At 37.0% G+C, this 25,658-nt stretch overlaps 2 protein-coding genes across 2 annotated transcripts in view; one reads left to right on the plus strand and one right to left on the minus strand.

Annotated features, from left to right (window-relative positions):
• Nucleotides 1–25,658, plus strand: part of COG5 (component of oligomeric golgi complex 5) — a 363,968-nt gene that overhangs the window by 50,150 nt on the left and 288,160 nt on the right. The gene's annotated exons all lie outside the window — the stretch shown is intronic.
• GPR22 (G protein-coupled receptor 22) lies at nt 7,921–9,237 on the minus strand. The gene has a single exon (XM_006026438.3). The coding sequence runs from the start codon at nt 9,220–9,222 to the stop codon at nt 7,921–7,923; it is 1,302 nt and encodes a 433-aa protein (XP_006026500.1). The 5' UTR covers nt 9,223–9,237.

Genomic DNA, 25,658 nt, shown 5'->3' on the forward strand with positions numbered 1-25,658 from the left:
CCTGTTCCATCAGTGTTAGTACCCTCACTAACTTCAGTGGCAGCTAGCTGGCTCACTTCAAAACATCTAGTTTAAGATGTAAAGAAAAGGCTGAAAGATGGATCCCAAATATCTAGCCAGTTATTCCCATAGTTAGATGTTGGCAGGGAACTAGTTGTCTTTTGAAGTTGATCTCTGCCTAAAGTAAAGCATGGGCCAAAGTAATTCCACATGGAATAGAAGTTAATGAGCACTGTGGAATTAATTTTTTTGTTTTCTCAAGTAAAAATTAATAGGCTGTTTTCAGAAGTCAGGTTGTAATTTAACCAGTGTGTTTTAAACGTATAAATCAAAATTGCAATATAATAATCTCAGAAAGTGACAAAAACTGAAATGACCTTACTCTTGTTTCTTTTTGGATTTTTTATTGTGTTTTTTTAATGAAATACAAAAATCAGAAATGTATATCTTATATATGATCTATATGGATATCTGTAAAAAAACAAAACAAAACAAACAAACAAACAAAAAAACCCCAAAATAATAAAGAGGAGGGGGGAGAGAGGGAAGAGGAAAGGACAGAAGTAGAAAAGAGAAGTGTGTGAGGACTAATATTTTAATTACCAAAGTATTCTGAGAACTCCTTCCAAACTATACAAAACTTTTCAAAGCAGTTAAGTCTGTTAAACATGACTCTCCCCATGGATGCCAGCTGTGCCATCTCATTGTACCAGTTTTCAACCTTAGGAGATGTCCTATTTTTCCAATGCAGTAATATAATTCTTTGTGTCATTAATAAGACCCACTGTAAGAGTGCAATCTGAAAAGGATTCAGTTTGAATTCCTTAGGGAAAACCAAGAACACATATATTTGCCAGAGGTATCATTGATGTGTTCAAAACCATGTTAAGTCTAGTGATAATTTCTTTTTTAAAAGAAATTATTTTAGGACATGACCAAAACATGTAACCGAGCGTTGCCTCAATGTGTCACATCAACATGTATTTACTGGAAGCAATCTTTTGAGTTTCAAGGGAGCCCATGCAGATGAAAATGATAACTTGTATAAAATTAAGTCTAAAATCAATGTTTATGTTTGAATATTATGAATTACTTATTTCCACTGGGATTCTGTCATCTGAATACCTAGGTCTTCATTCCACTTTACTCATAAATAGTTGGTATCAGGTTCATTATATGATGTTATATATTTATAGAATGATGGCAAAGAATGTGGAAGAGAAACAGATTTCAAGAATAAAAATAATATATCTGGAGTTTTTGTCTTGGATCCAAACTGATTTTGTAATACTTGATACAATTGCATATATTGTATTTGTTGTTTTTGGTAGGTCAAATTCATTATATAACTCAGAAAAGGATTTACTGTATTTACTTGAATCCAAAATGAGTGTTTCTCTCCCTCAATGAACCCGGGGTGGGGGGCAGGGGAAGAGCCTTGTCTTGGATTTGGGTATTGGTCAAGGGCAAGTGGCTCTTGTGACTTTGGCTCTGGCCCTGGAGCCTGAGTCACTTCCTGTTTGGGTCAGGGTTCGGGCTGGAGCCAAGACCACTGCTACTGCCTGAAGTCATCTGGCTCTGGACTGGACTGACTGCAGCTACTGCTAGTTCCATGGCTGAAGTGAGGGCCAAGGATTGAGTGGTGTTGCAGATCTTGGAATTGGGCGGTGGCATAAGTATGGGTGCAGATGGTGGTGCAGGTCCTGGGATTGGGCAGGAGGGACAGGCACTGGCAGGTGGCAAGTAGTATGTGAAAGGCCAGGTGTGAGGCTGGGGTCCCCCCTGCCAGCCCTACTTGTCTGCTTGCTGCTGCCTTCCCTGCTGCAGCAGTCAGGAGAACAATTTAAGATGACCCCTAGTAATTAGATTCAATACATGGGAAGTTATGACAAATTTTATAGTTTTCCATGTATAGAGTCTAATTATTGGGGTGGGACCATCTTAAATTTGCAGTTATCTTAGATTTGAGTAAATATTTGGTAATACAGTTTCCTACTAGAAGATCCTGTACATGCACACTACCCTTATCCATCTACTTTCTCCATCAGTTTGTGGAACCCATACTGCAAAAAGGGGTTGCCTCAAATAGAGGCCTTATGATGTAATGAAGACTGAAACTTAAAGTTTGCAACTTTTTTTTCCTGCTTATCAGGCTACAAAAAATTGTAGGGATTACAAGGTTTAGAAAGACAATGATAAATGGAGTTTATGATGGCTGATAATGGAAGGGGAAGCATAAATATCTATTAAATTTCCACTCATAAAAGAGGGTTATCATCAGTTATAGTTCCTTCTTGTTTTTAACTCCTAGCTCTGAATTCTGTATTGTAAGCTTTGCAATTTAATGAGACTTGGCTAAACCCACTTTCCCAGAATACATCTTTTTAAAGATGTTTCTGACCTGCCTCATACATATGAAATGTATAGTTGTTTTTTTTTTAAATATTACTTACGGGAATGTAATAGGGATATACAAGGTTAAATGATTAATCACTTAACTGGTAAGAAAACTTGTTATCACTGGGCTTATTGGTTATCCTTTAGTGCAGGGCAGGTACAGTCTGCCAGGGAAGTGGGGGAAGGGAAGCCACACATATGCCCCAGCAGGAACTGGTGAGTGGCAAGGCAGGCAGGAGTGAGGGAGGGGCAAGGGGGTCTAGTACCCACAGCCTATGAGGTTAAAGAGGAAAACATCAGGCGGTCAAATGACTTATCAGTTAAGCAATTAGCTGTTAGTTCACAGGAGTTCCTTCCATTCCAGTGCCAGGCATCATGTGGGCTGTGTTATCTGACTGGGCTTGCCACTGCTTCCTCCCCCATGATCGAAGGGCCCCACAAATGGCTTCCAGCAGCAGCTGTGTCCGAGCTTCTGTGTTATCAGTTAACCGTTTTAACTGATATAATTAGAGGAAGTTAAATAATTTTTAAACAATAATTATATTCCTAGAATGTAACAACATAAGATCAAAATTTGTATCAGTCTTGTACTAGATTGAACATCTGGTAACACGGTTTATTGAACCCAAATGTGCATTGCTACATGAGGAATGCAAACTGGAGAAATGGAACAGTATACTTTGAATTGCATGTTCTTGATGCTCTAAAATTTGCATGGACACTAGCATTAAGAAGTGATTTTTTTTTTTTTAATTTAGATTTATAATTTAGAAGACACTATTTTTTTTTGAGGTACAATACAGCTCTTTCTATAAATAAACTAACCTGTAGTGCCAACAAACACATACACCGTGGCAAATCTGGTTGTGTTTTTATTATTTTTCTTTGAAATATGCTGTGATTCCCATGATTTTTTAAAGTAAATTTTGTGCCAGCTACTTCTCTGGAGTAATCTGTGGAGACTATGTCAAACCACATAACATGAGCAAGATCTTAAAAATTTTTTTATCAGGTCTTTTTGCATTTTCTCCTTTTGAGTTATTGATATTTTGCAACAGTAAATTTCAGTTGACAGCTGTCAGCAGAATTGATTTTTTTCCTTTTACATTCATTGAACAGGGGTTGTATCTAACTGTTGTAGTTGCATTCAGCTCTTACTTTGAAGTTGTCATGCATGTTGTAACTACTGTGCTGCTACTTGTTTCTCTGCAGACATTTTTGTAGTTACTAGGTGTCAGTTCATTGCTGTTGACGATAATATCTTACCACGTACACCTGGCCCTTTCTTTTTCATTATGTATTTATCTTGGATATTTGGAAGTTTGGAGAAAATTTTGTAACCAGAATCTGAGCAAGGTTGTACATTCATTCATCAGATATGATGGAGTTTCCCCCCCTTCCCTCCCCCCATCCTCCCCCACTTTCTGAGTGCTGTTTGTGGTGCAAAAAACACAACAGATTGTGAGAGAGCTTGGTGCAGTTGAAAGCAAAAACTGGCCTAATATAGCTGTGGGAATAACATTCTTACAAAAGAGAGGGGGAGTTGTACAGCTGTGGTGCTTAGTGGCCGCTAGCAATGACTGCTAAAATTAAACAACAAAAGGATGACTTACTCAATTTCACAAGTGTTTAGAGGTCAAGTATAAAACTCTTAACACTGCTTATGCCTCTGCTAATTGTGTTATGTGGGTTAGAGGGTTGTGACCTGGCCCTTTGTTTTGAGGTGAAATTAATCCTTGGATCTGTTCTAATAGACACTAGCTTTCATAGTTGCTCTTCTGCCTTTCCCATCATTCTGACTTCTTTCATACATTTTTTCAAGACAAAATAAATTACTGTTTCCAGTGGTAATTTTTATAGTAGTTTTCAGTATTTGAATTGGAACTGTGCTCTATAAAATTTTAAAGGAGCAGGTTGTACATGTGGGGTCAGATTCTTCTCCCTCCCTTGGATAATTCCACATTATTTATTCAGTGGATTTTATACTAGTGCATGTGACCGAGGAGTCAGGCTTATGGACCTTGTATTGGCTTAAAATATTTGTAGGCAAGAAAATTACTTAGTGCTGTACCATTTTTCTGATAAACTAAGTGGAAAGAAACCAAGATTTTGGGTGATTTTTGTAGCTTAATATAGAGTGTGTTTACTTTTGTATTTGATTTGGTTTCCAAAAACTATAATTTTTTAAAGAAACAAAAGATTTGGTTTTTATTAAAACAATTTGAGAACGTGAGAGAATGGGAGTTAGAGGCAAAAAGTGTTCAGAGAAAACAGATATTTACCTGAGGACATTCATCCATTCAACAGTTCTGCTACCTAGCAAATGCATTTTGTTCAAAATATGCATCAAGGTGTGAAACATGCATTACCTAACAGAGCAAAAAAGCTCTTCCAGGTACTGTATATATTTTACTATCTATGCTAAATCTCGAATAACCCCCCCCCCCCGCCATACATGCCTGACGGAGCACAGTGACTCTTTCTTTCCAGCTGGCACATATGCTCACTTTATGCAAAAAATAACTATTTAAAAACCATGTACCCACAACATGAGCTAATTTTTCACATTTGAATAAGTTTAAGTAATTAAAATAAATTAGACCATTTGAAATCCAAATCTCTTGCTAAACTAATATTGAATTCCTGTTTTTCTAATCTCCTTTTACTGTTGCAAATTGGGATGAACTGCATTAAAGTTAAATGAATGAATGCAACTCAGGTAATCAGTTAAGAATCTAAGACTATGTATAAAAACTCCCCCTCACAACCCTAAATTCCCTTGCAAACTGGATGGTGTTACCTCCTCTTCCCCTGCACATGGTTCAGCACAAAGAGGTATAGATTTAATGAGGATGGAATGATAGGAAGAGATTTAATGCTGAACAAAAGGGGGGAAATAATAGTTTCTTGATTCCTTAAAATGATTTTCAGCTCAACTAGTTTGAGTGTGGTGCTAATACTACCAGGCTTGCAGGTTCGAGCCCTATAAAGGCCACAAGATCTTTTCTGCCTCTGGCAGAGAGGGTTGGACTAGATGACCTCTCCAGGTCTCTTCTAGCCCTACTTCTCTGTAATTTTATGATTCTGTGATTTTTCTTTCAGAAGATCAGAAATGGAATCCTTTGATTAATTTCTTTTAAGCAAGGGTTTTTAAAAAAGGCATTTTAAAATATTCTTAAAATTTTCTGTTACTGTAAAGGTATGAGTATAATCTGAGCATTGGAGTCTGTTGATTGGATAAAAGTTAGGATTTTCTTCAACATTTTAGGTGATTCTTAAATGATGACTTTTGAGAAACTTGGCTTTTATTTCAACCCAGTGCGGCCGGAGCTGTCCTGACTTAGACCAAAGCTATGTAAATAATATTTGAATAAATAAATGTTATATAGCTACGTGACTTATTATCTGAGTTTTATCTGTTTTAAGTGGTTGGTCTCTGTGGAGTAGGAAGCCAGAGATAACTGCTTAGTTATGTCTGTTCTAGTTCATGACCTGAATCAGGATTCAGATGCAAGAAGTTTTGCAGTGAAATAGGTATACAAATGATGCTTGTAGCAGTAGAAAATATGATCTGATAGAATAATAATTAGGTAGGGAATAGTCTTGAATTTCTTTAAAACTACAGTCTTAATGATTTTCAGATTCCTTCAGGGGTCTGAATGCATTCATTGGCATGTTTTATTTTTTAGGATAGAAGAAAAAACAGTATTTCAATAGAAGAAAACTGTCATGCTAAAAAAGTATAGTTTGAGTTTCATACATGGAACTTGTTTTAACATTAATTATTGAGAATTCTCTCATCATTTTAATGGTGGCTGTTTATGCACCTTAGATGGAGATTTTATTGTTACAGAAGCAAAATATATTTTCTTAATACATGTCTTAAATTATTTGTTATAATTTTTTAGTGGTAATCAACCCAAAGGAAAGAACATTTGTGTTGTTCCTTACGAATTCATGGTTTCAAAACTGGGAATACTAAATACCTTTCAACTTAATGGTTAACACAATACCTTTAACGCTTTTATCTGGTGATATAATGAAGTCTTATGTCAATGTATTGGTTCTTCACAGTGGGTGTAAGCCGAGGAGATGCTTGAAAGATACATGGACAAGTGGTTGGGAAGAAAAGTACAAATGCCTCATGACTGTCAAGATCTAGGAATATAATCACAGGTATAGGGAGGTGTCTTTTTGACCTGGTATCTGCCAAGATGGTTACATGATCAGGATTGGACAACAATACTAAATTCAGAATACTACAGAGATTAAGGAAAAGAGGTAGTCTAGTTGTGGTGCTTGAGTGCATATATAGAAGAGTCCCATAATGATCATGTTGTGGAAGTCCGGCTAACATATCAGTGCAGGCTTAAAAGCTTGTACTTTATACCAGTTAGTTTACGTTATAGATGGTAAAGCTTAAAATACTTAGAGTCAGCCCTTATTCTACCTACAGAACATCCAAGTACTATTCTGTGAAAGTTGCTGAAAATTTATTAGTGCATCTGTTTTTGTACTATACCATCATTTTACCTAAAAAGGCAACAAGAGAGGAGGACCCGTCCCCTTTTTTATATTAGCAGTTTTTCAGAAACGTAGGTAGTTTGAATAGGATCACACTCAGGTGCCTAGGTCAACTTATACACCTAACAGGTGGAGTAGAATTTGGTATCTGGAATCTTGCCATTTTTCTGCATTTTACTATTATTTTTCTATGCCCCCCCATAGTGCTCTTCTCTTCATTAGAAAAGTTGTAGGTGTAGTATTATTCTCAAAAGTGTGTGGAAACCATGTGTGATTGCTTTTGAAGAGAAATTAAATTCTGAATGCACAAGAACTTTCTTTTCCATTTAAAATCCTCTTCAGTGTCTGGACTAACTTGATTTTTTTTTTTTTTAATATTTCCTCTATTGCCAAAATTAGTTAGTTTGGAACCCTTTTTAAATGAAAGATGTGGCGTGAGTAGTTTTAATTGCATACCCAAATTCACCGAATTTTAGATGAATTTCAAAATGAATACGTCATCTAAATATAAAATCCAAAAGCTCATAAAGTTCCAGTGGCACATAGCTGCAGGCTATTCCTGATGAACGTAGCCCATGGATTAGGTCTGAAAACATGGTATCACTCAAGTTATTAAACTTACTTCATTTTCTAACAGTTTGTATTTCTGGTGTGGACTGCTTATTTTAAATTTTTGGTTTTTATACTTACAGAGAGACTCGGACATACAAATCTTTGTTTTTAAAAGAGTACACAGCTTTAAGGCTATTTATTTTCTAAAAAATATGACTTAACAAGAATATCTTTTTGACAGATATACACATGATGTTATTCTAACAAACTGCCATGCAACATATATCTTAAGTAATGAAGAAATTGACTATACATGGCCTCCTCTATTTAACATGTATACTGAAAATTTACAGTGTAGCCAATACTTTAAAAAGTTTCCCTTATTTGGCAGTATTTTCTACAATTTGTTCATGTATTTCTCTTGGATGATTGGGTGAATACAGAAATCTAGTCAGTGACAACCTGAGGTACTAAACATTTCTGCCTTACTTCGTTGTCTTCAAAAGTAATCTTTTTGTTCCTTTTAGGCTCTATCCATGAGTTGTGTATTACAGCGTTATTTGGCATGGGATCTGCTTCCACTATTGAAACGACTCGTTTTTTCATTTTACTTTTCAGAACCTTCTGAAATTTTTGTCTAGTGAATGCATAAAGTAGAGGGTGAAATATGGTTGTTCCATAGGCCATAACTAGAAAACATAATCTTAACTTTACCAAAAGGTCACTTGGGCCCAAACATAAAATTGTAGTGTTTAAAACAGAAATTGGTGTCCAGCAGAGAAGAAATGTTGAAATAATCAAGAGGGACATTCTGAAGACTCTCTTTTGCCTTTCCCGTCGTTCACGGTGTCGCTTTACAGCTCGTCGTAGGGCGATTATTACTGAAACTGAAGTCCTTACACCAAAGACTACATTTCTTCCTCCGCTGCTTTGTGACACATCAGTAGTCTCATGTTGTGTGGTCAAAGAAATAGTTTTTTTCTTTCTAGCTTTTTTCTTTTGCCCTGTTGTAAATCTTGTGCCAATTCGAATATTAAGAGCCTGGAGTATTTTAGTGTACGTAATTAGCATTACTATAACAGTGAAGAAAAAGATTGGAATCTGAACTAGAAGGTGGTAGTACATTCCCAGTTCGGTGTGGTATTCGTTTGCGCTGACACACAAAAGCGTCTTATTTTCCCATGTACTTGCACTTTGAAGACTGAAAAAATTGACTTCAATGAAAGGGATAAGGAAGGAGAAAAGAGAGACAATCCATATTGACGTCATTAATATCACAGCCCTTCCCATTGTCAGTATTCGATTTGCAGGTTTTACGGAGATATCATACCGGTCCAAAGTGATAGCAAAAACGTTGATTGCAGTCGAAACACTTGCAAAGGACACACAAGCCTCATGGAAGCAGCAGATTAGAGCAGTGTTACTCTCCAGTGAGAGCAGAAGGATAACTATAGTTAGAGGAATACATCCCACACAAATTATTACATCAAGTACATGAAGGTTCATTGTAATAATGTTACTGACAGAATTGATTAAGTTGGATTTCATACAGTAAAGTACCAACACAGTGAGGTTGCTGCCAAGTCCCAACACAATTTCTAACATCAGAAATCCAGTGAGAGAAACTTGAAAGCTTAATGGGTATGACAGTGGTTGGTACATATTGGTGTTGATGTCATCAATGGCATCTCGAACTGTAATGTTAGATTCAGACTGCATGTTGACTTCCAGAATGGGGGAGAAACACATTCTTTAGTTGCAGTTGGCTTTTGTCCTAAAAGGTGAAATAACATATAAAATTTTTTGATTTTGACACTTTTCATCATTTTAGATAAATATAGAAAAACAAGCATTTTATTCTTATCAAACTGAGATTTATTGTATAATTATATCCATGCTTTTGATTGTATTCAGAAATCTGAGAATCTAAAATAACAGACAGTTTTTAAAGGAGAACATGATTTGTTTTAAAAAATTAAAAAAAAATCCATTTACAAAGACAAGTGTTTCTTTATGATGACGTGGTGCTTACAAAAGACCCATTTGTAGAATAAGTTCTATTTATGCATTGTCTTCACATTGGGTCAAAAGCCATTTTAGGAGAACATTCTTGTGTGTTAAAAAAACTAGTACCCAATATAAACTTAGTTGGGAAAATGGAAAAGAGTTACTTTTGAATAATAAAAATACCATTTAAAAGTTCTCTTATAGACTTATCTGCCTCTTTTTTTGAAAATTTTTCTTGTAAAAATCTCATGGACAAACATTTGCAATTCTGAAGTTCATTTAGATTTTATAGTATTTAAAGGGGCTTATACATGAAACTTTTTGTTTCTAAATTGTGTATATTATTGCCATGAGAGTTGCTGTGTAACTCAACTGTAAAACAAAGATTCATAGTTTAAGTGTAACCAAGTAGACTTTTAGAACACTGCATTTCCATATTCTGGTTTCAAAATTAATTCCCAGAAATAGATACTTTATTTATTTCAAAAGTACAGTATTTCATATTATTTCACCACTGATTTATGTATTTCAGCATAACAGGAGTATTTAATCATAATATATTATCATATTTATCAAGGTTTTTTGATGATGGATAGAATTTGTGGGTTTGTATATTCTTTTTAAGACAAAATGAAAGTTTATCTCTCTTCTCTAAAGTAGTGAGGCTCATAAAAGTAGCATTTATTACTGATATGAGAATTTATGATGGCCACACCCTCTATGGTTTACAAATGCCAATAGTTGAAATTTTTAGTATCTGCATAGAATGCCTGCCATTGTACTATTTATCTTACTTGCTCATAAAACTGGTTTTGGTCTATAGCAAGATGAATGAATAGAATAAATTGAGCAAGTCTTGAATTGTTTTCCTTTTGGTCATGATACTTTACGATATCTTCTGATACCTTTGAGTACTTTTCAGAATTCAAAAGTAATAAGTTTGGTAGGATTAATTTAAATTCAGGCCTTAATTTATTTATTAATGCAATAAAAGTGGATTGGCTTAAGGAGAATAAAAATGTGTTGCCCTTTTGATGCAAATATGAATTAAGTACACTATAGATATAATATGCAAATAAATGTTACCTACAATTCTGAGAAGCCACAATAATGCTGTACTATCAATGACATTTTTTTTATAATGAAGATTCTTGTTGTGTTTCAACAATTATTCTGTGTGTCACTTTTAAAGTAACAAATATGAATGAGAGTGTATTAGTCTCAGCTGTAAAAGGAAGCAATAAATATTTCAAAACTTTAATTTTTATGTAATGCAACCTCAAGCCTTAAAAGAGTACAGCTTCCTCTGTGTATATGGTCTTTAACTCTGAATGTATTTTGGAAACCAATTCAAATGCATTACTTAATAAATTGAATTCTCTTGAACTGGTAAAAGCCAAAGAAAATTAGAAGCAGTTCTTTTAGAACAAGTGCTGATCTTAACTCTAAAAGTAAGTTTAAATGAAATCTTGTGAAAATGGAAAATTTTAAATGTGCCAGATCTTACTAACAGATAGATTAAATTAAACATCAGGTCTTTGTCACATCAGTTTAACTTGCAGTTAAAATTAGAAATGTCAAGATAGGAAGATAATTAATAAAATATATCTCCTCCATACAGTGCTCTGTTCCCTTGTAAATGTTAAACAGAGGTTGGGTGCATGCAGCTTCTGACCTACCTGTTTTCTGTTGCCTCAAGGGCCTTTCAGCTCACTGTAGCAGCTTGTCATATATTGATACATGGTGTCGCTGACAGATTTTTTTTTTACATGAATTTTCACTTGGCAACCAAGTTGTAGCTGTGCTCTATGTCATGCCTTACAGAATCCTTTTCCCTTTTGTTTTTTCTTTTTTTCCTTTCCTTTTGTTTCCAGCACTTCAGCAGCAATATTTGTTGATTACACAAAAGGATTTAATTGCACGTAGTATTTCTGTGTACCAGTGCATGTCATTTGTTGGGATTCTTTTTGTTCTCCTTTTTAAAGCCACCAGTAAAAGAGATCTTCTTTTAAGTTATGCTAATTTCCTTCTGTCTTTGCATCTTATGGCAGCATACCTTTATTTTCCAGGATAAATGAAAATAAAAATAGAGAGAGCTGATTTTTGGCTCCAAAAATGTACGTAGCATCCTTTATTTAGTCGCACATTCATTTCTGTAGTACTCCTTTTCTTTGCTTTAGAGTGCTGGCTTTGTCGCATAAATTGCTCTACATTGTAAAATCCAGTTTATGTGCTTTGATAAAAGCTGTAAGTTATTTAAATTGGTTTATATTCATTAAAGGAGAATACATAATTGATCATAATATTCAGAGAAAAATATGCATTGGTCATTATGGCAAATAGGTAACTTAACGAGGAGTGTATTGCTTGGCTTGCTGGTGAAGTATGAACAGTCTCCGTTTGGGAAGTCATGTTTCATTGTTTCTTCATGAATCGGTAGTTTCCACAATTCCTGTTTTAAATTATAAATCCATTTTTAATAAATGGCTCCTCATTTTGTTTAGGAATAAACCACTGTATTCTTCTTTTCATGAAAATCTTAGCAGATGGCTAGTCTTCAGTATATACAGTGTTGAAGTGTCACACACTTAAGTGGTAATATAACCCTGTTCCATGTTTTGGGCTTTTTAAAAGTCCTTTATGTCTTAAGAACATGTAAGTACATCTTGCAGCTCGTAGATCATACAGCTAGAAAGATGCCCCATCAATTGCATTCTTGATATTGTCAGTAGTAAAATTGAATAGGATGCTTGCCCTTGTAAAGAAAAAGAAAAAGTTAGGGCTTTTTCTAGTATTTTTTAAAATTAAGTTATACAAAAATATATTTTTATATAGTATCACTTAGTTAAAAATTAATCAACATATAAATCAGAAAAGATCTGTAAAATTGGCTCCTGCAGAAGATGTAGAAAATCAGACTATTTTCATTATTTCCAAATAAAATATTTCCCTCTTGTTATCTTTTTCTTAAAACTAAATGCATTGAACAGATTATCTATTCTTCAGATACTAAGGATGCAGGTACAAGCCAGATATTTAAGCAAAATATTACTGGGCAAAATCAGAGTAAAAGAAAAACAAATGAAGCTAGTAAATGTTATTTTACAGGTCATCTGAGCAACTAGTTTGCACATACTATGCGTGCTCTTCTCTTCAGGTGATTCATGGAAAATACAGCTTGTTTAATTTAAATGTTGAATTTCCATCCTTTGAATAAATGATATAGGAGTAAACTTTCTATTGGGTGAAATATTTAAATATAGTATAATTGTATATATTATAAACAATGTGAAGGTAATGCAAAATGCTAGTGCAGAAATAAATATTTTTTTTCTCCCAAGAGCAAGTCGGAGATTAGTCATATAACCCAACCTTAATAAAGCAATAAGTATATAAACAGTTACAGACTGTGATCCTTCAAGGAATATTTGAATATATTTGCAATATATTTAACTGTCAATATTTGGAAATGGTGCTGAGAAAAAAATCTGCATTAAGGGTTTTTAGCAGCACTGTAGTAGTTTAAACTGGACAGACGTTGTATTCTGTGAACAAAACATATTCTTTATATCCCACAATATATCTGCACAAAATACTATTTTTCAAGAATTTTACATTTGTATGGAAAATATAGTATTTAAATTACATTGTCCACTCTGAAGATAAAATCTCTCAAAGTTGAATGGGCTGTCTTTTTCCATGAACATTTTTTGTTAAACACTGCTTATACTGTACCCCATAGTAAGGAATATATCTTACCTCCACTAAGGATTTGACAAATTCTTCATGCAGGTGAAGCAGTTCCAGTTTGGAGAGATTCATTTTTTTCACTTATTAGCAGAGTACAGGGGAAAAAGGGTCATAAGCATTTCTTCAAGAAATTACCTTAATGAAAATTTGTACCTATGCTGTGCCATTGTTTCAGAATACTGTTAATGTATACAGCATCTAGTGCTGCTTAAGAGGCTGCTGCAGTCTCCCATTCTTCCTACTGTAGAATCAATAAGCATCTGAAAATACATAATGAAAGTAATTTAACATACTGAAGGCTTCTTGTCTCCAGAGACAGCATTTAGGTTCAGCCTTTCTAAAAAGGAACAGCGATGCTTCCCGGAGGAAAGCTTGCTATGGGCAGCTTTTGCAGAATGACAGCCTACCTTGTCGCTTCTCTTCACTGCAGAGAGATGCAGTGCATTCACTAATTTTGATTGGTCAGTGATGTTGGGCTTAAATTGTGCTTCATATATGGAATTAATTTTTTTTTCTGATTTATATAAGGATTCTTTTATGAAAAGGCTTAAATTTACAAATGATTTGTGTATATTTCTAGAATACATTTAGCATATGCAAGTTTTATTTTTTTTACCATTTCACTCTTTACTTTGAACAGTGTACCACATGACAGACCACTGGTGAAAATTAGATGAAATGTATACTACTTTAAAAACCTCTGGCAATTTATATTCAAGTGTGTCTTTGCCTATAGCCTGTTTCAGAGCATTTCTTTATTCTTAAATTTACCTCTGATGCAAAACTGCTGCATCTTTTCTGTGAGCCATACTGAATTTCAACCAGCATGTGCCTATGTAGGTTGTCATTAGGGTCTTATTCTACATAATTCTATTCAGGATAAGTAGATAACCTGTGAATACAATGAGAATTTCAGTTATTTTAATAGACTGTTCACATCCCTTATTTAGAAATGGTAGGTATTAATCCAATTTAGTTCCTTATCTGTAGAGAGTGTCTTTTCTAGATCCCATCACTCTGTTAAGTGCATGTGCAGTTATTTGGCTTGATAACATAATTTTAGGGAAAACTAACTTGCTTAAATTTGTGTATTTTTGTGATTAATTTTTCTAGGGATACCATATGTTATTTTGTGAGTATACCTTTTGTTTCTTGTATGTTGTTCCTGACCTTGACTTTCTGGGAATTTAGATTTATGCATTCTTCACTTTTTAAATGTTTCCTTTTGTAATGCTTTTTCCTATTCTATACCTCCAGTATAGACAATGTTGCATGCATCATGATAACAAGAAGGAACAATAATTTTGCATATTAAATATTAGTCCATATTTTTAAAATTAATTTAGGAAGTGAACTAGATACGCAACTGAAAATACTATTCAATGAATATAATCTCTTGATAACACAAATAATTTAGGAATTTATGAATCTTAAATGATGTATTGTTGGCACTGTTCCATTTCTAAAAATATGTTGTAGGGTTTTGTATGTTTATAGATACAATTCTTGGAAAAATTTGGAAAACTATCAAGTGTTCATAGGTTCATTAAAAAACATGGTTGGAAAGGAACCTCCTTATCCTCTAGTCCAAATCCTGCTTTAAGGCAAAATCATCTCTGTCTAAACCATCTAAAGCAGCAGTCAGTAACATTTTCTGGTAGCTGGCTAAAATAAATTGACTTGGGTCCAAGGCTGGCACTAAGGCCTGGCTGCCACTGTCACTTTGCCCCATTGCCATTGCCCAGCTGCAATGCAGCATGGGCAAAGCACGTGACTGCATGGGTGTAGCTCCCACTCCATGGGCTGGATTCAGCCCAGGAGCTGTAGGTTGCCAACCCCAGAACTACAAACAGACATTCAAAAAGCCTGAGGCAGACTCGACCTAAATTACACAGTTTTCTGTAAGCAGCATAGTTAAATCACTAGTGAACAGAACACACGTTTGTACTTTGGTTGTGGGGGGAGGTGCAGATTTTAAACCCAAGTTCCACCATTTTTTAAACCAGTATACATGTGCTGAATTTCTGTTGTATTATAGGTATAGACCAGTTTTGAGCGCCAAACTTCTGTTCTGTTATGAGTATAGACCAGTTTCTGATCACTTATACCGGTAAAATTGTAATGTCTGTACTTGGCCCTGATGTACCATACCAGATACCAGCAGAGTTTGCTTTATCATCCCAAATGGATCTGAACTCCCAATCCCCAGTTTAAAAGGTAACATGGGCCTAAGACTATATTATTCAGTTATAATCAAAGCAAAAACAAATACAGCTTTGTTGGAATGTGCATTTATTTTGTATATCAGACGTATAAAAAACACAACAAACTAGGCAAAATTATCAAAAGTGTTGTTTCTTTATGTCTGTTGTCATTAGAATTAAATCTCCTTCAGATTCATAAAACAAAATATAGTCTTCTTGAGCATCTTGAAGTACACCCAGTGTTTCACTGAAAGTTATTCCACACATGAGTTAATATTTTTATAAAGAGTTAAAAAGTTATCAGGGTTGTGAAATAGGAGCTACATTAAAAGGAGCAGCTAACACAGCAGAATTGCAAATGAAAGGCTAGCTTGATTAGTTGAGTGTCAAGACCATTAAAAAGAGAGAGAGAGAGGGTAATTGATGACACTTGTGGAATAAAGAATTTAGAAGGAATTAGGTAAATTATAATGAGTCATCAGATCATTTGGCACCCTCACTGCTGCCTGAATAGAAATGCTACTGCCACTGCCAGGCAGTTTGTTTTAAACTTTGAGTCAGCTAGGAATCAAAAGGGGTGGTGGGGGAAGGGGACTGACTGCACAACTGCACTCTCCCTCTATCTGCCCCTGAAAGGCTTTGTCCTATTCTGATAAATCATAGTTATTGTAGTAGCAGCTTTATCAAATTAGCAGTTTTGGTGATAGTTTTGTAAAACCATGGTAGTGTGTTTCATATGCATATAAAATGCAGTTATTTTGCAAGTAATTCAGATACTTGTATTCATTTTCATTTCAGATTAGCATTAATGGTATCTATTTATTTTGATATCATGTAGGCCAATTTTGCAATTTTCTAATTTTCAAATGGCCATCTGTGTGGGAGTTACACCTTAGCTTGCACAAGATTTTTCAGAAAACTCTTATGTAAAGGTCATAGTGGTAGGTGCTAACTGGTATCCAGAGGTTCTGAGCAGCATCACCTGTGAAGGTAGAACAGCTCCTTTGCCTTCTCTGACACTTCACCACCACAAGTTCTGGATCACCAATCCTCTTGCTATGGTTTTTGACAAGAGCAGATTCTAGAGATGTTTTTAGTCTGTTTTCATCAAAGCCCAGACTGTGCTGAGGAGCTGATATGGGCTTGAATACCTGAATTCCCATAGTGATAGTTATTCTAGCTTTCCCCAGGAGAAGCTGAATAAAGGCATAAGGTTATTGCATTAGTTGTAGCTGAAGGCTAGAGTGAAACAACCCTGAAAGAATGAACAAAGGCTAGGATTTTGGGTGGTGTTGGAGGTAGAAGCAACAGGATCTGGGTGTTGCTTGGATGTCTAGGGCAAAGAGGAGGGAGGAGTTGGATATAGTCTCCAGGTAACGGGCCTGAAAGATAGTGGAATGACAGTAGTGTTGATGGTAATTTGGGATTGGAGCTGTAAAGGGAGCTTGGGAGATACAATGAGTTCAGTTTGGTCATACCAACCGTAAATGTCTGGAATGGTATTCAAGAGAAGATTCAGTACTATATAGCAATCTACTGCTGCTCAACTACTGCAAAATAAAGTGATATTAGATCTCTGCTGTGCATGTAAAGGTCCAAACCCTGCAGGTGACCCAAGTTGAATTCAATAATAGATAGTTACATTACAAAAAAGTATGCTAAAATGCTTAGGGTTCGAAATCAAGCACTCATGAATGTACACAAGGGTCTACATTAAGGTGCTTAAATTTGGCATTTCTTCACTATTAAGTGCTTGTTCTTTTAATATTGTTTTTTAACATTTATGTTTTATGTAGCTTTGCCATGAACCCTCTCATTTTTCTTCTGTCTATATGAAACAACTTCTCAAACTTTTTCATTTTAGTAAAGGATTAACATGACTATTCATTTCCATTGTCCTCTAGATCTTTTTTGTTTCTGCAAATCTTCTCTGAGGTAGCTTGAGCAAAGTTGGAACTTTGTATGTAATGTGTGGATGAATGTGTGATTTATAGAATGCATTAGAATAGCTTCAGTAGTAGTCTCTATCCCTTTCTTAAGATAGTCAAGTCAGTATTTTTGTAGTTTATTGAATGGCTGGTTTTCAGTGAAATGCGTAAAAGGGACAGTATTTTCAATACCACGTCATTCCCTTTTTGAAAATATTTAGGCACCTAAATCTCGGTGGTTTTCAACAGGCAGTGTCTTGCCTCCTAAACATCTTTAAAACTGGCACCATTTGAAAATGTTATTTGAGAGGTGTGTGGGTTTTTTTTGTTGTTGGGTTTTTTTTGGTTTTTTTGCATGATGCATTGCAACTGCATCAGGCTACATATATACCCTGAATTGTTCTAGATTGTACTACCTTGACCTTATTTTCATTAGGAAACATGATGATAGATTTTTATCTATAGTTCCTGTTGATGATCCTTCCCTGATTACACTAATGTTACTTTTCAAAACACATTAAGTTTTTTGGTTGGCATATCCATGTTTATTCCCCCTTTTAAATCATCTATATATCATATATACCTCCCCCCACCCATAAGTGTGAAGGGGCTGTATGAATGTGCATGTAATATTAATACATATATATGTATACATTCACCACGTTCATCAGTATAGTATCAAAAATAGGTCTCCTAATGTTTAAGTAGTCAAGAGTTTTGGTTTTATAATTTCTTCTCCAGGTTTTATCATTCTTCTCAGTTACTTTAAAGGAAAGCTTTGCAAGAAATGGCATTTGTGATTCAGTAGATGGCAGTTATCAGATTTTCCTTGGAGCACAGCAACTGCAAGAGATGAATAGGTCAACAGTCTGGCTAATAGTTTGTTTTATTTTTTTCAAATCACTCTTAGCGTTCCTAACTCTTGATTTTTATTTTCTTCCTATTTTTGTTTTGTATATGCAGGGATGTGTAATTTTTTGAAGTTCTAACTGTGCGGGCCGTCTCCAGATCCCATCCTCGTCGCCATGTGCGGGGCGGCGGGGAGCGATCCGGGCCCTTTTTCGTGCCGCGCGGGCTGTGGCCAGCAGCCTGGGCTCGCTGGGTCGGAGAGAACAGGCGACACGCTGGAATTAGGCACGGACGCGTAATGGTTGATTCAAGATTGTTTACTTACACCGAAGATGGTCGCGGTGTAGGCTGGACAGTTTCCCAGGCACAGCTCCGCTTAAATCCTCGTTGGAGGACTCAGACAATATTCGATCACTCCCACGGAGTTGTCGAGGCTCCGTGGATCCTTTTGTTCACTCACAATTCACTCACACGAAGTTTGCTAGGCTCCGTGGGTCCTTTTTTTGCGCGCAGGGAGAGGGATACGTCGAGGTTTGCGCTCGGTGATGGGGAGAGGCTAGAGGCTGATCAGACCCCTGTTGTCTGCTTTAAATGCACTGGGTCCAATAGGTTCCGCAGCGTTTAGAGATCTTCACACAGCGTGAAGTCTCCTCCTCCTGGTGTTCGTGGAGTCCTCTCTTACGGGGGTTCTCCTCGGAGTTCTCCAACTTGGGCGGAAACCACCCAAGCCTTTTATATGGCTAGCAAGCCAATCATTAGCCGCCACGTGGGAATAATTTAACGCAAGCCAATAATGGGACTCGAATTAGAATACAAATGGCGGGAACTCTTTGCACTGAGCATTTCTGTGCTGCAACAAGAAATGCACCCTGCAAAGAAAGCTACAATTTGTCGGGAAAATAATTCAGTGGTGCCAAAGCACACACACAAACAAAAATCACACCCTTTGGGTTGTGACACTAACCATCTTCACAGTTTGAGACATAAGGTGAACATTAACATAGTAATTTGGGTACAGAGGAAATTTCATTTCATTCCAGAAATAAATACATTATGGAGAAGTTAAGTTTTTTCTTGTTTAACAAGATACCATATCAGCCAGACTGTTGACCTCTTCAGTTACTGCAATTGCCAGACTCCAAGGAAAATCTGATAACTGTCATCTACTGAATCACAAAAGCTACTTCTTGCAAAGTTTCCCTTTAAGCTAATTGAGATCCTGCGCCCTTGCATATTATTAATTAGCCTGGCATTCTGGGAGAAGAATGATAAAACCAAAGCTCTCAACTACTCAAACATTAAGAGATCCCCTTTTTATATAGAAGTGCTGAGTTTAGTCTGGCTGTCTAGCCAGATCATGCCTACCTAGCTAGATAATGATTTAGGTAAATTTCAGCTTGAATATTTATAATTTTTCTGTAACTCAGTCCCCTTTCATAATTGTACTTGGAGAACTTGGTCACATCTTTTTTAAAACTGTTTTGAATGAAGCTGGCACAGTATGACTTACACATTCTTCCACTGAAGTGGCTGCACTCAATAGTGGATAAAGCATCCTTCTAAAATTTCATGATTAGTGCTATATAGATGCAAATGATTATTGGGCTGTCTTTTAGTGCTCATTGTAGATTTTTTGGGGATTCACTAAATCAGCTTCTTCCTTTAAAAAATACAAAGTTACTGTAAAACATGAAATTTAATTTGTCTGCTATAATTTTTATATATTTTTGTGTGTTCAATTTTATATATATATTTTATAATTTTTAAAAATAATCTTTAACTTTGCGTACTTTGGCTGTTCCTGGTCGGTTTCCACTCTCATCAAGGGTTCTGTAATACTGACTTAGAACCATAGAACTGGAAGGGACTTGTAAGATCATCAAGTCCAGTCCCCTGCCGTGGGCAGGAAGTTATTGGGCTCAGATGAGCTAGACAGGGTGCCTGTTCAGCCTCATCCTGAACACCTATAAGGACGGTAACTGCACCACCTCTGCTAGGATTGTGTTCCAGATTCTGGTGATGCTTACAGAGAGAAAGTTTTTCCTTGTATCCAACCTGAATTTACCCTCTATTAATTTATGTCCATTGGTCCTTGTCCTCCCTTGAGGTGCCCTTCTGAATAGTTTCTCTCCTAGTTCTTGATGCTCCCCCCTGATGTACTTGTAGGCAGCTATCAAGACACCTCTCAGCCTTCTTTTCCTCAGGCTGAACAGGCCCAGTTGCCAGAGTCTCTCCTCATAGGGCCTTCCCTCGGTGCCCTTAACCAAACGGGTGGCCCTTCTTTGTACCCTCTTGAGCTTATCCATGTCCTTCTTGAAGTGCAGTGCCCAGACTTGATGACTATGAATTAATTACTGTGAATTTTAATGCTAAGTGGCTTGGAGCTCTGGATGGTTGTCTGCAATGATTATATAGCTAAATAAAAATAAAAAAGTTGCTGTGCTTTTAGCTCAAATCCTAGGGACTTTTGATGGTAAGATTGAGCTCTTCTGATGCTGTGAAGCCAGCATTGCACAGCTTTTAATATTTTGGTTTGTTGCTAAATGATACATGCAGGAACCCAAGAAATGCTCTTCCCATTCTTTTCCATCAAACTAAGACAGTTTTAGTAATTACCATTAGACACCATTAGAACCCTCCATCCTGTAAGTGGTTATGAGGAATCTTCGTAACTTAAATCTGTTTCAAGTTGGAAGCTGTATTTAGGTGTACGTGACTCAGTCCTCAATAGGAAGTCTCCTCCTTCAGGTTTCCTCTCGGGAATAAAAATAAAAGTGTTTCAGGGTGTATGCTTTTCCTCAGTTAAGAGAAAATGTTCCTATGTACCAACCAGTAGTTCCAACAGTAATAGGTAAGATCAGGAAAGACAAAGGACTTGTGGTCTTAATTACCACCCACTACAGATAATGGGCCAGATTATGATAATCTTATTCACACAGGGTAGTGATTTACTTCCCAGTTTGTCCATTGCATTCAGACAGCAGGTGCTAGTCAGTGCAAGTAAGGGCTCTGACAGACATTACAGAGCCCTTCCACTTCTGTTTGTGAGTTTTACACAACAGAACATGAATGACAACGTGTTCCTGGTGGGGGGTGGGTCAGCTGCAGAAATGGCAAATGTCCCCCAGATAAATTGCTGTTTGAAGTACCAACTTTCTGGCTCAAAACCTGTTCCATGACAAATTTAATATCTGGGCAGGTCTCTGTGACCTTCAGAATACCATAGAGATGACTGTCCCCCACGCCCACCCTGCTGTGAGGGGGACGGGGCAGGGCAAGAGCAGGAGCCCAGCAAAATCTGTTTGCCTGGTCAGATCTTGCCACCGTGGATGGCTTTCAGGCAGTGAAGCGGACAGGGCTGCAGCTGCAGCAGGGGCTTAGGGGAAAGGGACTGCCTGCAAGATGGGAATTTTAAAGGGCTATTCATACTCAAGTATTAGAAACCCTTTAAAGTTTCCAGCTTGCAGGCAGTCCTAGAATTAAGACCTCCTACTCAGCCCTTGCACCCATGGGCAGCCCCATCCGCTGTTACAACAGCTGATCAGGCAAGCCTGTTGGGGAGCTGTCCCTCTCGCTGCCAGGATTTTGGGGTGGGGGCAGAAGGTGCTAAAGAGCATGCCTCTATCACCTCCTTGCATGTGCCTTTGTGGTGACTTTGTTGTGGTCCAGCCATGCGTGTCCACAGCCCAAACAGTTTTTTGTACTGCTAGAAACTTTGTAGCACTGTAAAAAATAATGTGTCAGTAGCTTAACAGTATCAAAAGGGGTGTCTTACTTGGTGAAAATCAAGTCCTGTTGGCTTCTCTCTTCCATTTATTTCTGTCGTTGCTTTGGAACAAGAAAGGGAGAGCATGTAGACAGTTTATCTAGCAGGCATGGTGATTTTAAAATCAAAGTTCAATGATGAGTCATGGTAACTAAAGTGTTTCTACACATGCCTCTCAATGACAAGAGCACACTTCACCTTACACAGGCAACAAAATCAAATTTATCAATGGCAGTGATGTTTTTCTTGTGAGTGATAACTAGAAGCAATTAAATCTATCAATTTAGCCTTGTGTTCAATTCAAATACAAGAGCTCATTCATCTCCATTTGTTAGCAGTAATGTTCTTGCATTGTGCTCTCAGAATCCTAACAGCTGTAGGTTTATTTTGTGTCTCCTCACACGGTTTATTTCATGTTAAAATATTCAGTATTCTAAGAATTACCATGCTCTCCACCTTTCTATTCTTGTCTTAAGTGAAAATTATTACAAGGTTCCTCAAGGAAACTGATACAGCATTTGTTTATATGATACCATGAACTGACATTTGAGGAGTTAAAAATTAATAAATTATAGTGATAAAAGCAAGGAAATTGAGTTAAACAATTAGTGTCTTGAATTCACTATTTATGCTACTATATCAAAACAGTCACTTGACTGATATATGTGCTTTAATACCAAGGCTGAACTAACTTTCAATTAAGTTTATTTCCTTGCTTTTACTGCATGAGTTCTGCATTGTTCTGTATGGGTTTGAGTGTAGTCAGCTTATAATTTACCACATTTTGATGATTAAGATGATTTTGAATTTAAGACAGCTTCCCAAATATTAGATTCTAGAAGTGGAAAATTATAAATTTGTTTTAATTTTCTATGTCGAGAATCTAGTTATTGGAGGGTCCTGTTAAATTATTCCCCCCCTTGCCACAGGGAAAGTAGTGGCAGGGCAAGCAGCAGTTGAGGGGCAGGCAGCCTGCACACCACACCTTGCCACTTGCCTGCACCCACTGCCACTTGCCCCCCTCTGGTGCCTGCCCTCTCACTCTCCCTCCCCCCTCCCTCCTAATTACCTTTCAGCTCCTCTAGCTTTGGTCTCCACCAGGGACATGGAGCACCCAGCTGAGCCAGGCAGTAGCAGTAGCTGGTTGCAGCCTCCAGTCCAGGTTGGGGTTAGGGTTATGGTCAGAGCTGCAGCTTCCCCTGCCATTCTGTATGCACTGCCCTTGCACCACGCGTCCCTTCCCTTTGCTTTGTGCTCTCCTTGTTCTACACATCCTGTTCCCTGTGATCCCCTCACTCTGCATATCCCTTTCCCCATGATTTTTCCCATGCATTCCTTTTTCCATGCCTTTTCCTGTGTTCCATGCATCCCTTCCCGCACACTTCCCCCACTCCCCTTTTCCCTGTGCTCCCCACTGGCACTGCACACCCCCTTCCCTGTGTCCCTTTCCTGAACTCCCCTCACTCTGCTTGTCCCTTATCCCGCACCCTCTATGCTGCCGTTTCCCCTGTGCTGCCCTCAGCACCAAGCACCCCTTCCTCCACACTCCTGTTCCAAGCTTCCCCTGTCTGTTGCATGAACCATCCTGGCCTTGTCTGTAGCTGCAGCAGCTGCACCTGGCCCATACTATGATCTAAGACTAGGGTCTCTCGCCCCACCCATGCTGAATGGGGAAAGAAACCTTGTCTTAGACTTGCGTTAATATGATAACATTTTAAATGTCTGTTATGTAAATATGCTATTTTGTCACATACAGCCTGCTCCAGAATAAGATATGCACCTTGTTTTGAAAGGCAAAATGAAGAACTAAGATCTTTCCTTGTAGTAAGTAACCAAAAAGCAGCAGCTAGGGAGCTGAGCCTCCTTATTGTTCTGCTCTGTGGATCACGTGCAGAGTTGCTTTTAATTTTGCCCTCCATATTTCCTTCTTTGTAATGTAATTCCTTCTCCTTCTTTGTAATGCACACCCCAATTTCCAGCAGTTGGTTTTTGGCCCTGTAGTACAATAAAGATTTCAATTGTTTTTAAGTCACGAGAATATATAAAGAACTCAGATATACAACATTTTAATTTTTTCAAAAGATTAAATGAAAAATGACTTCATTTTTAAAGTCTAAAACTATCCCCCAATGATCTTTTTTCACCCCAACTCAGAATTGTTGACATGAATTGTATTTAAAGGACAAGCACTTTTATAGACTGTAGTATTTCTGCATTTGCCCCGGGTTCTGACACCTTGGTCACATGGTGGACAACACTAAGTACTACCATTTTTCATACTGTTTCCTTCTTCCATTGAGTGGGAATGTCTCATTGCACATAGTGTTTACAGAGATTTGCTTTGATCTTCAAAATCTTGTTTGCTTGCTGTTTTTATTTGTGTAGGCTACAGTGTTGAGGGATGTTTCTAAGTGACCAAGTCCTAGTTTCATTGAAAGCAGTTGCAAAATTCCCTTTGTTTTCATTGTGGCAAAGATTTAATACTTCTGCAGCAAAAATGTACAGAAGATTAATCATAAAGAAAAAATAATTTTAGAAATACCCCAATGTAAAATAAAAGAAACTATGAAATACAAGGGTTAGAACTATTTTCTGCCTCAAAAGTGCTTTAGAGTATGTTGATGTTCACTTTAAGGTGGATAATGTGTGATTTCTCCCATCCCCCCTCCTTCCTAAGGATGCTCCCAGTTCTTTTATGTTTGAATTTTTCAGGTACGTTGACTTGTGCACGCAGTTGATTTTTCCCATATGTGCAAATATTAGTGAGTCAGATTAAATATGGGTTTGCAAAAATCAGGTTGATTGCCCAGTATGGATGCTTTGTTTATAAGTGTCCACTTATTAATTTAAAGAAAGCCAGGCTAAGACATCAGAAAAAGCAAGGAGTAAAAATATTCCAGATGTTTCCTAACTAGCCAGATAAGTTCACCTGCTGTTAATTACTGTGATATCAGTCAATTCCATGGGACACTGTTCTAAAAAGTCAAACTCTGACCCTGGCTTTTGGAAAGAGGAAGGATGCTAGGATTTGTATACTGAAGTAATGTTCTTGTACCTTACTGCAGAGCTCCATAGAATCAGAAAAGTAGGGCTGGAAGGGACTTTGGAGGTCATGTAGTCAAACCTTCTGCCTAAGGCAGAATCTTCCCTTTGTAAACCATCTCTATTACAAAAACTACAGTCAGTCCTGTCACGCAACCACAAAGCACTCCAGCCAGCCACAGGTAAAGTAGGGGAATAATGGCAGTCAGTGTCCCCCTGATACAAGGGCTGTTCAAATATACTCAAGGTATTCATCTTTTGTAGTGGTTTCTTGCTTGTGCTTACTGGATACATTTTAACTAGGGTTGGCAGTCAATTGAAAGGTCAAATATTGTCAGTTGACTGGTTAAGTGACTGCATATTTTTGACTGGACAAAGACTATAGAAATTTTCCAAAAAACTCCATTTTTTTTGTAGTTTTCTCAACAGAAATATGTTTTAAAATTATTTTGACACATTTATTAATGGAAAAATTGTGCTTTTTTCTTTTTAGTATTTGGACCTATTGGCAATTTTTTACAGTTTTTGACCGGTGTTTGACCAGTGAATTGACTGAACTCTATTTGACTGGTCAAATACCTGAACCTAAATTTAACTTATTTGTTTTCCTGTCTGGTGAAAGAGACCTTTTCCCCCCCC

This window comes from Alligator sinensis, unplaced genomic scaffold (assembly GCF_000455745.1).
Source record: "Alligator sinensis unplaced genomic scaffold, ASM45574v1 scaffold100_1, whole genome shotgun sequence".
NCBI lineage: Eukaryota > Metazoa > Chordata > Crocodylia > Alligatoridae > Alligator > Alligator sinensis.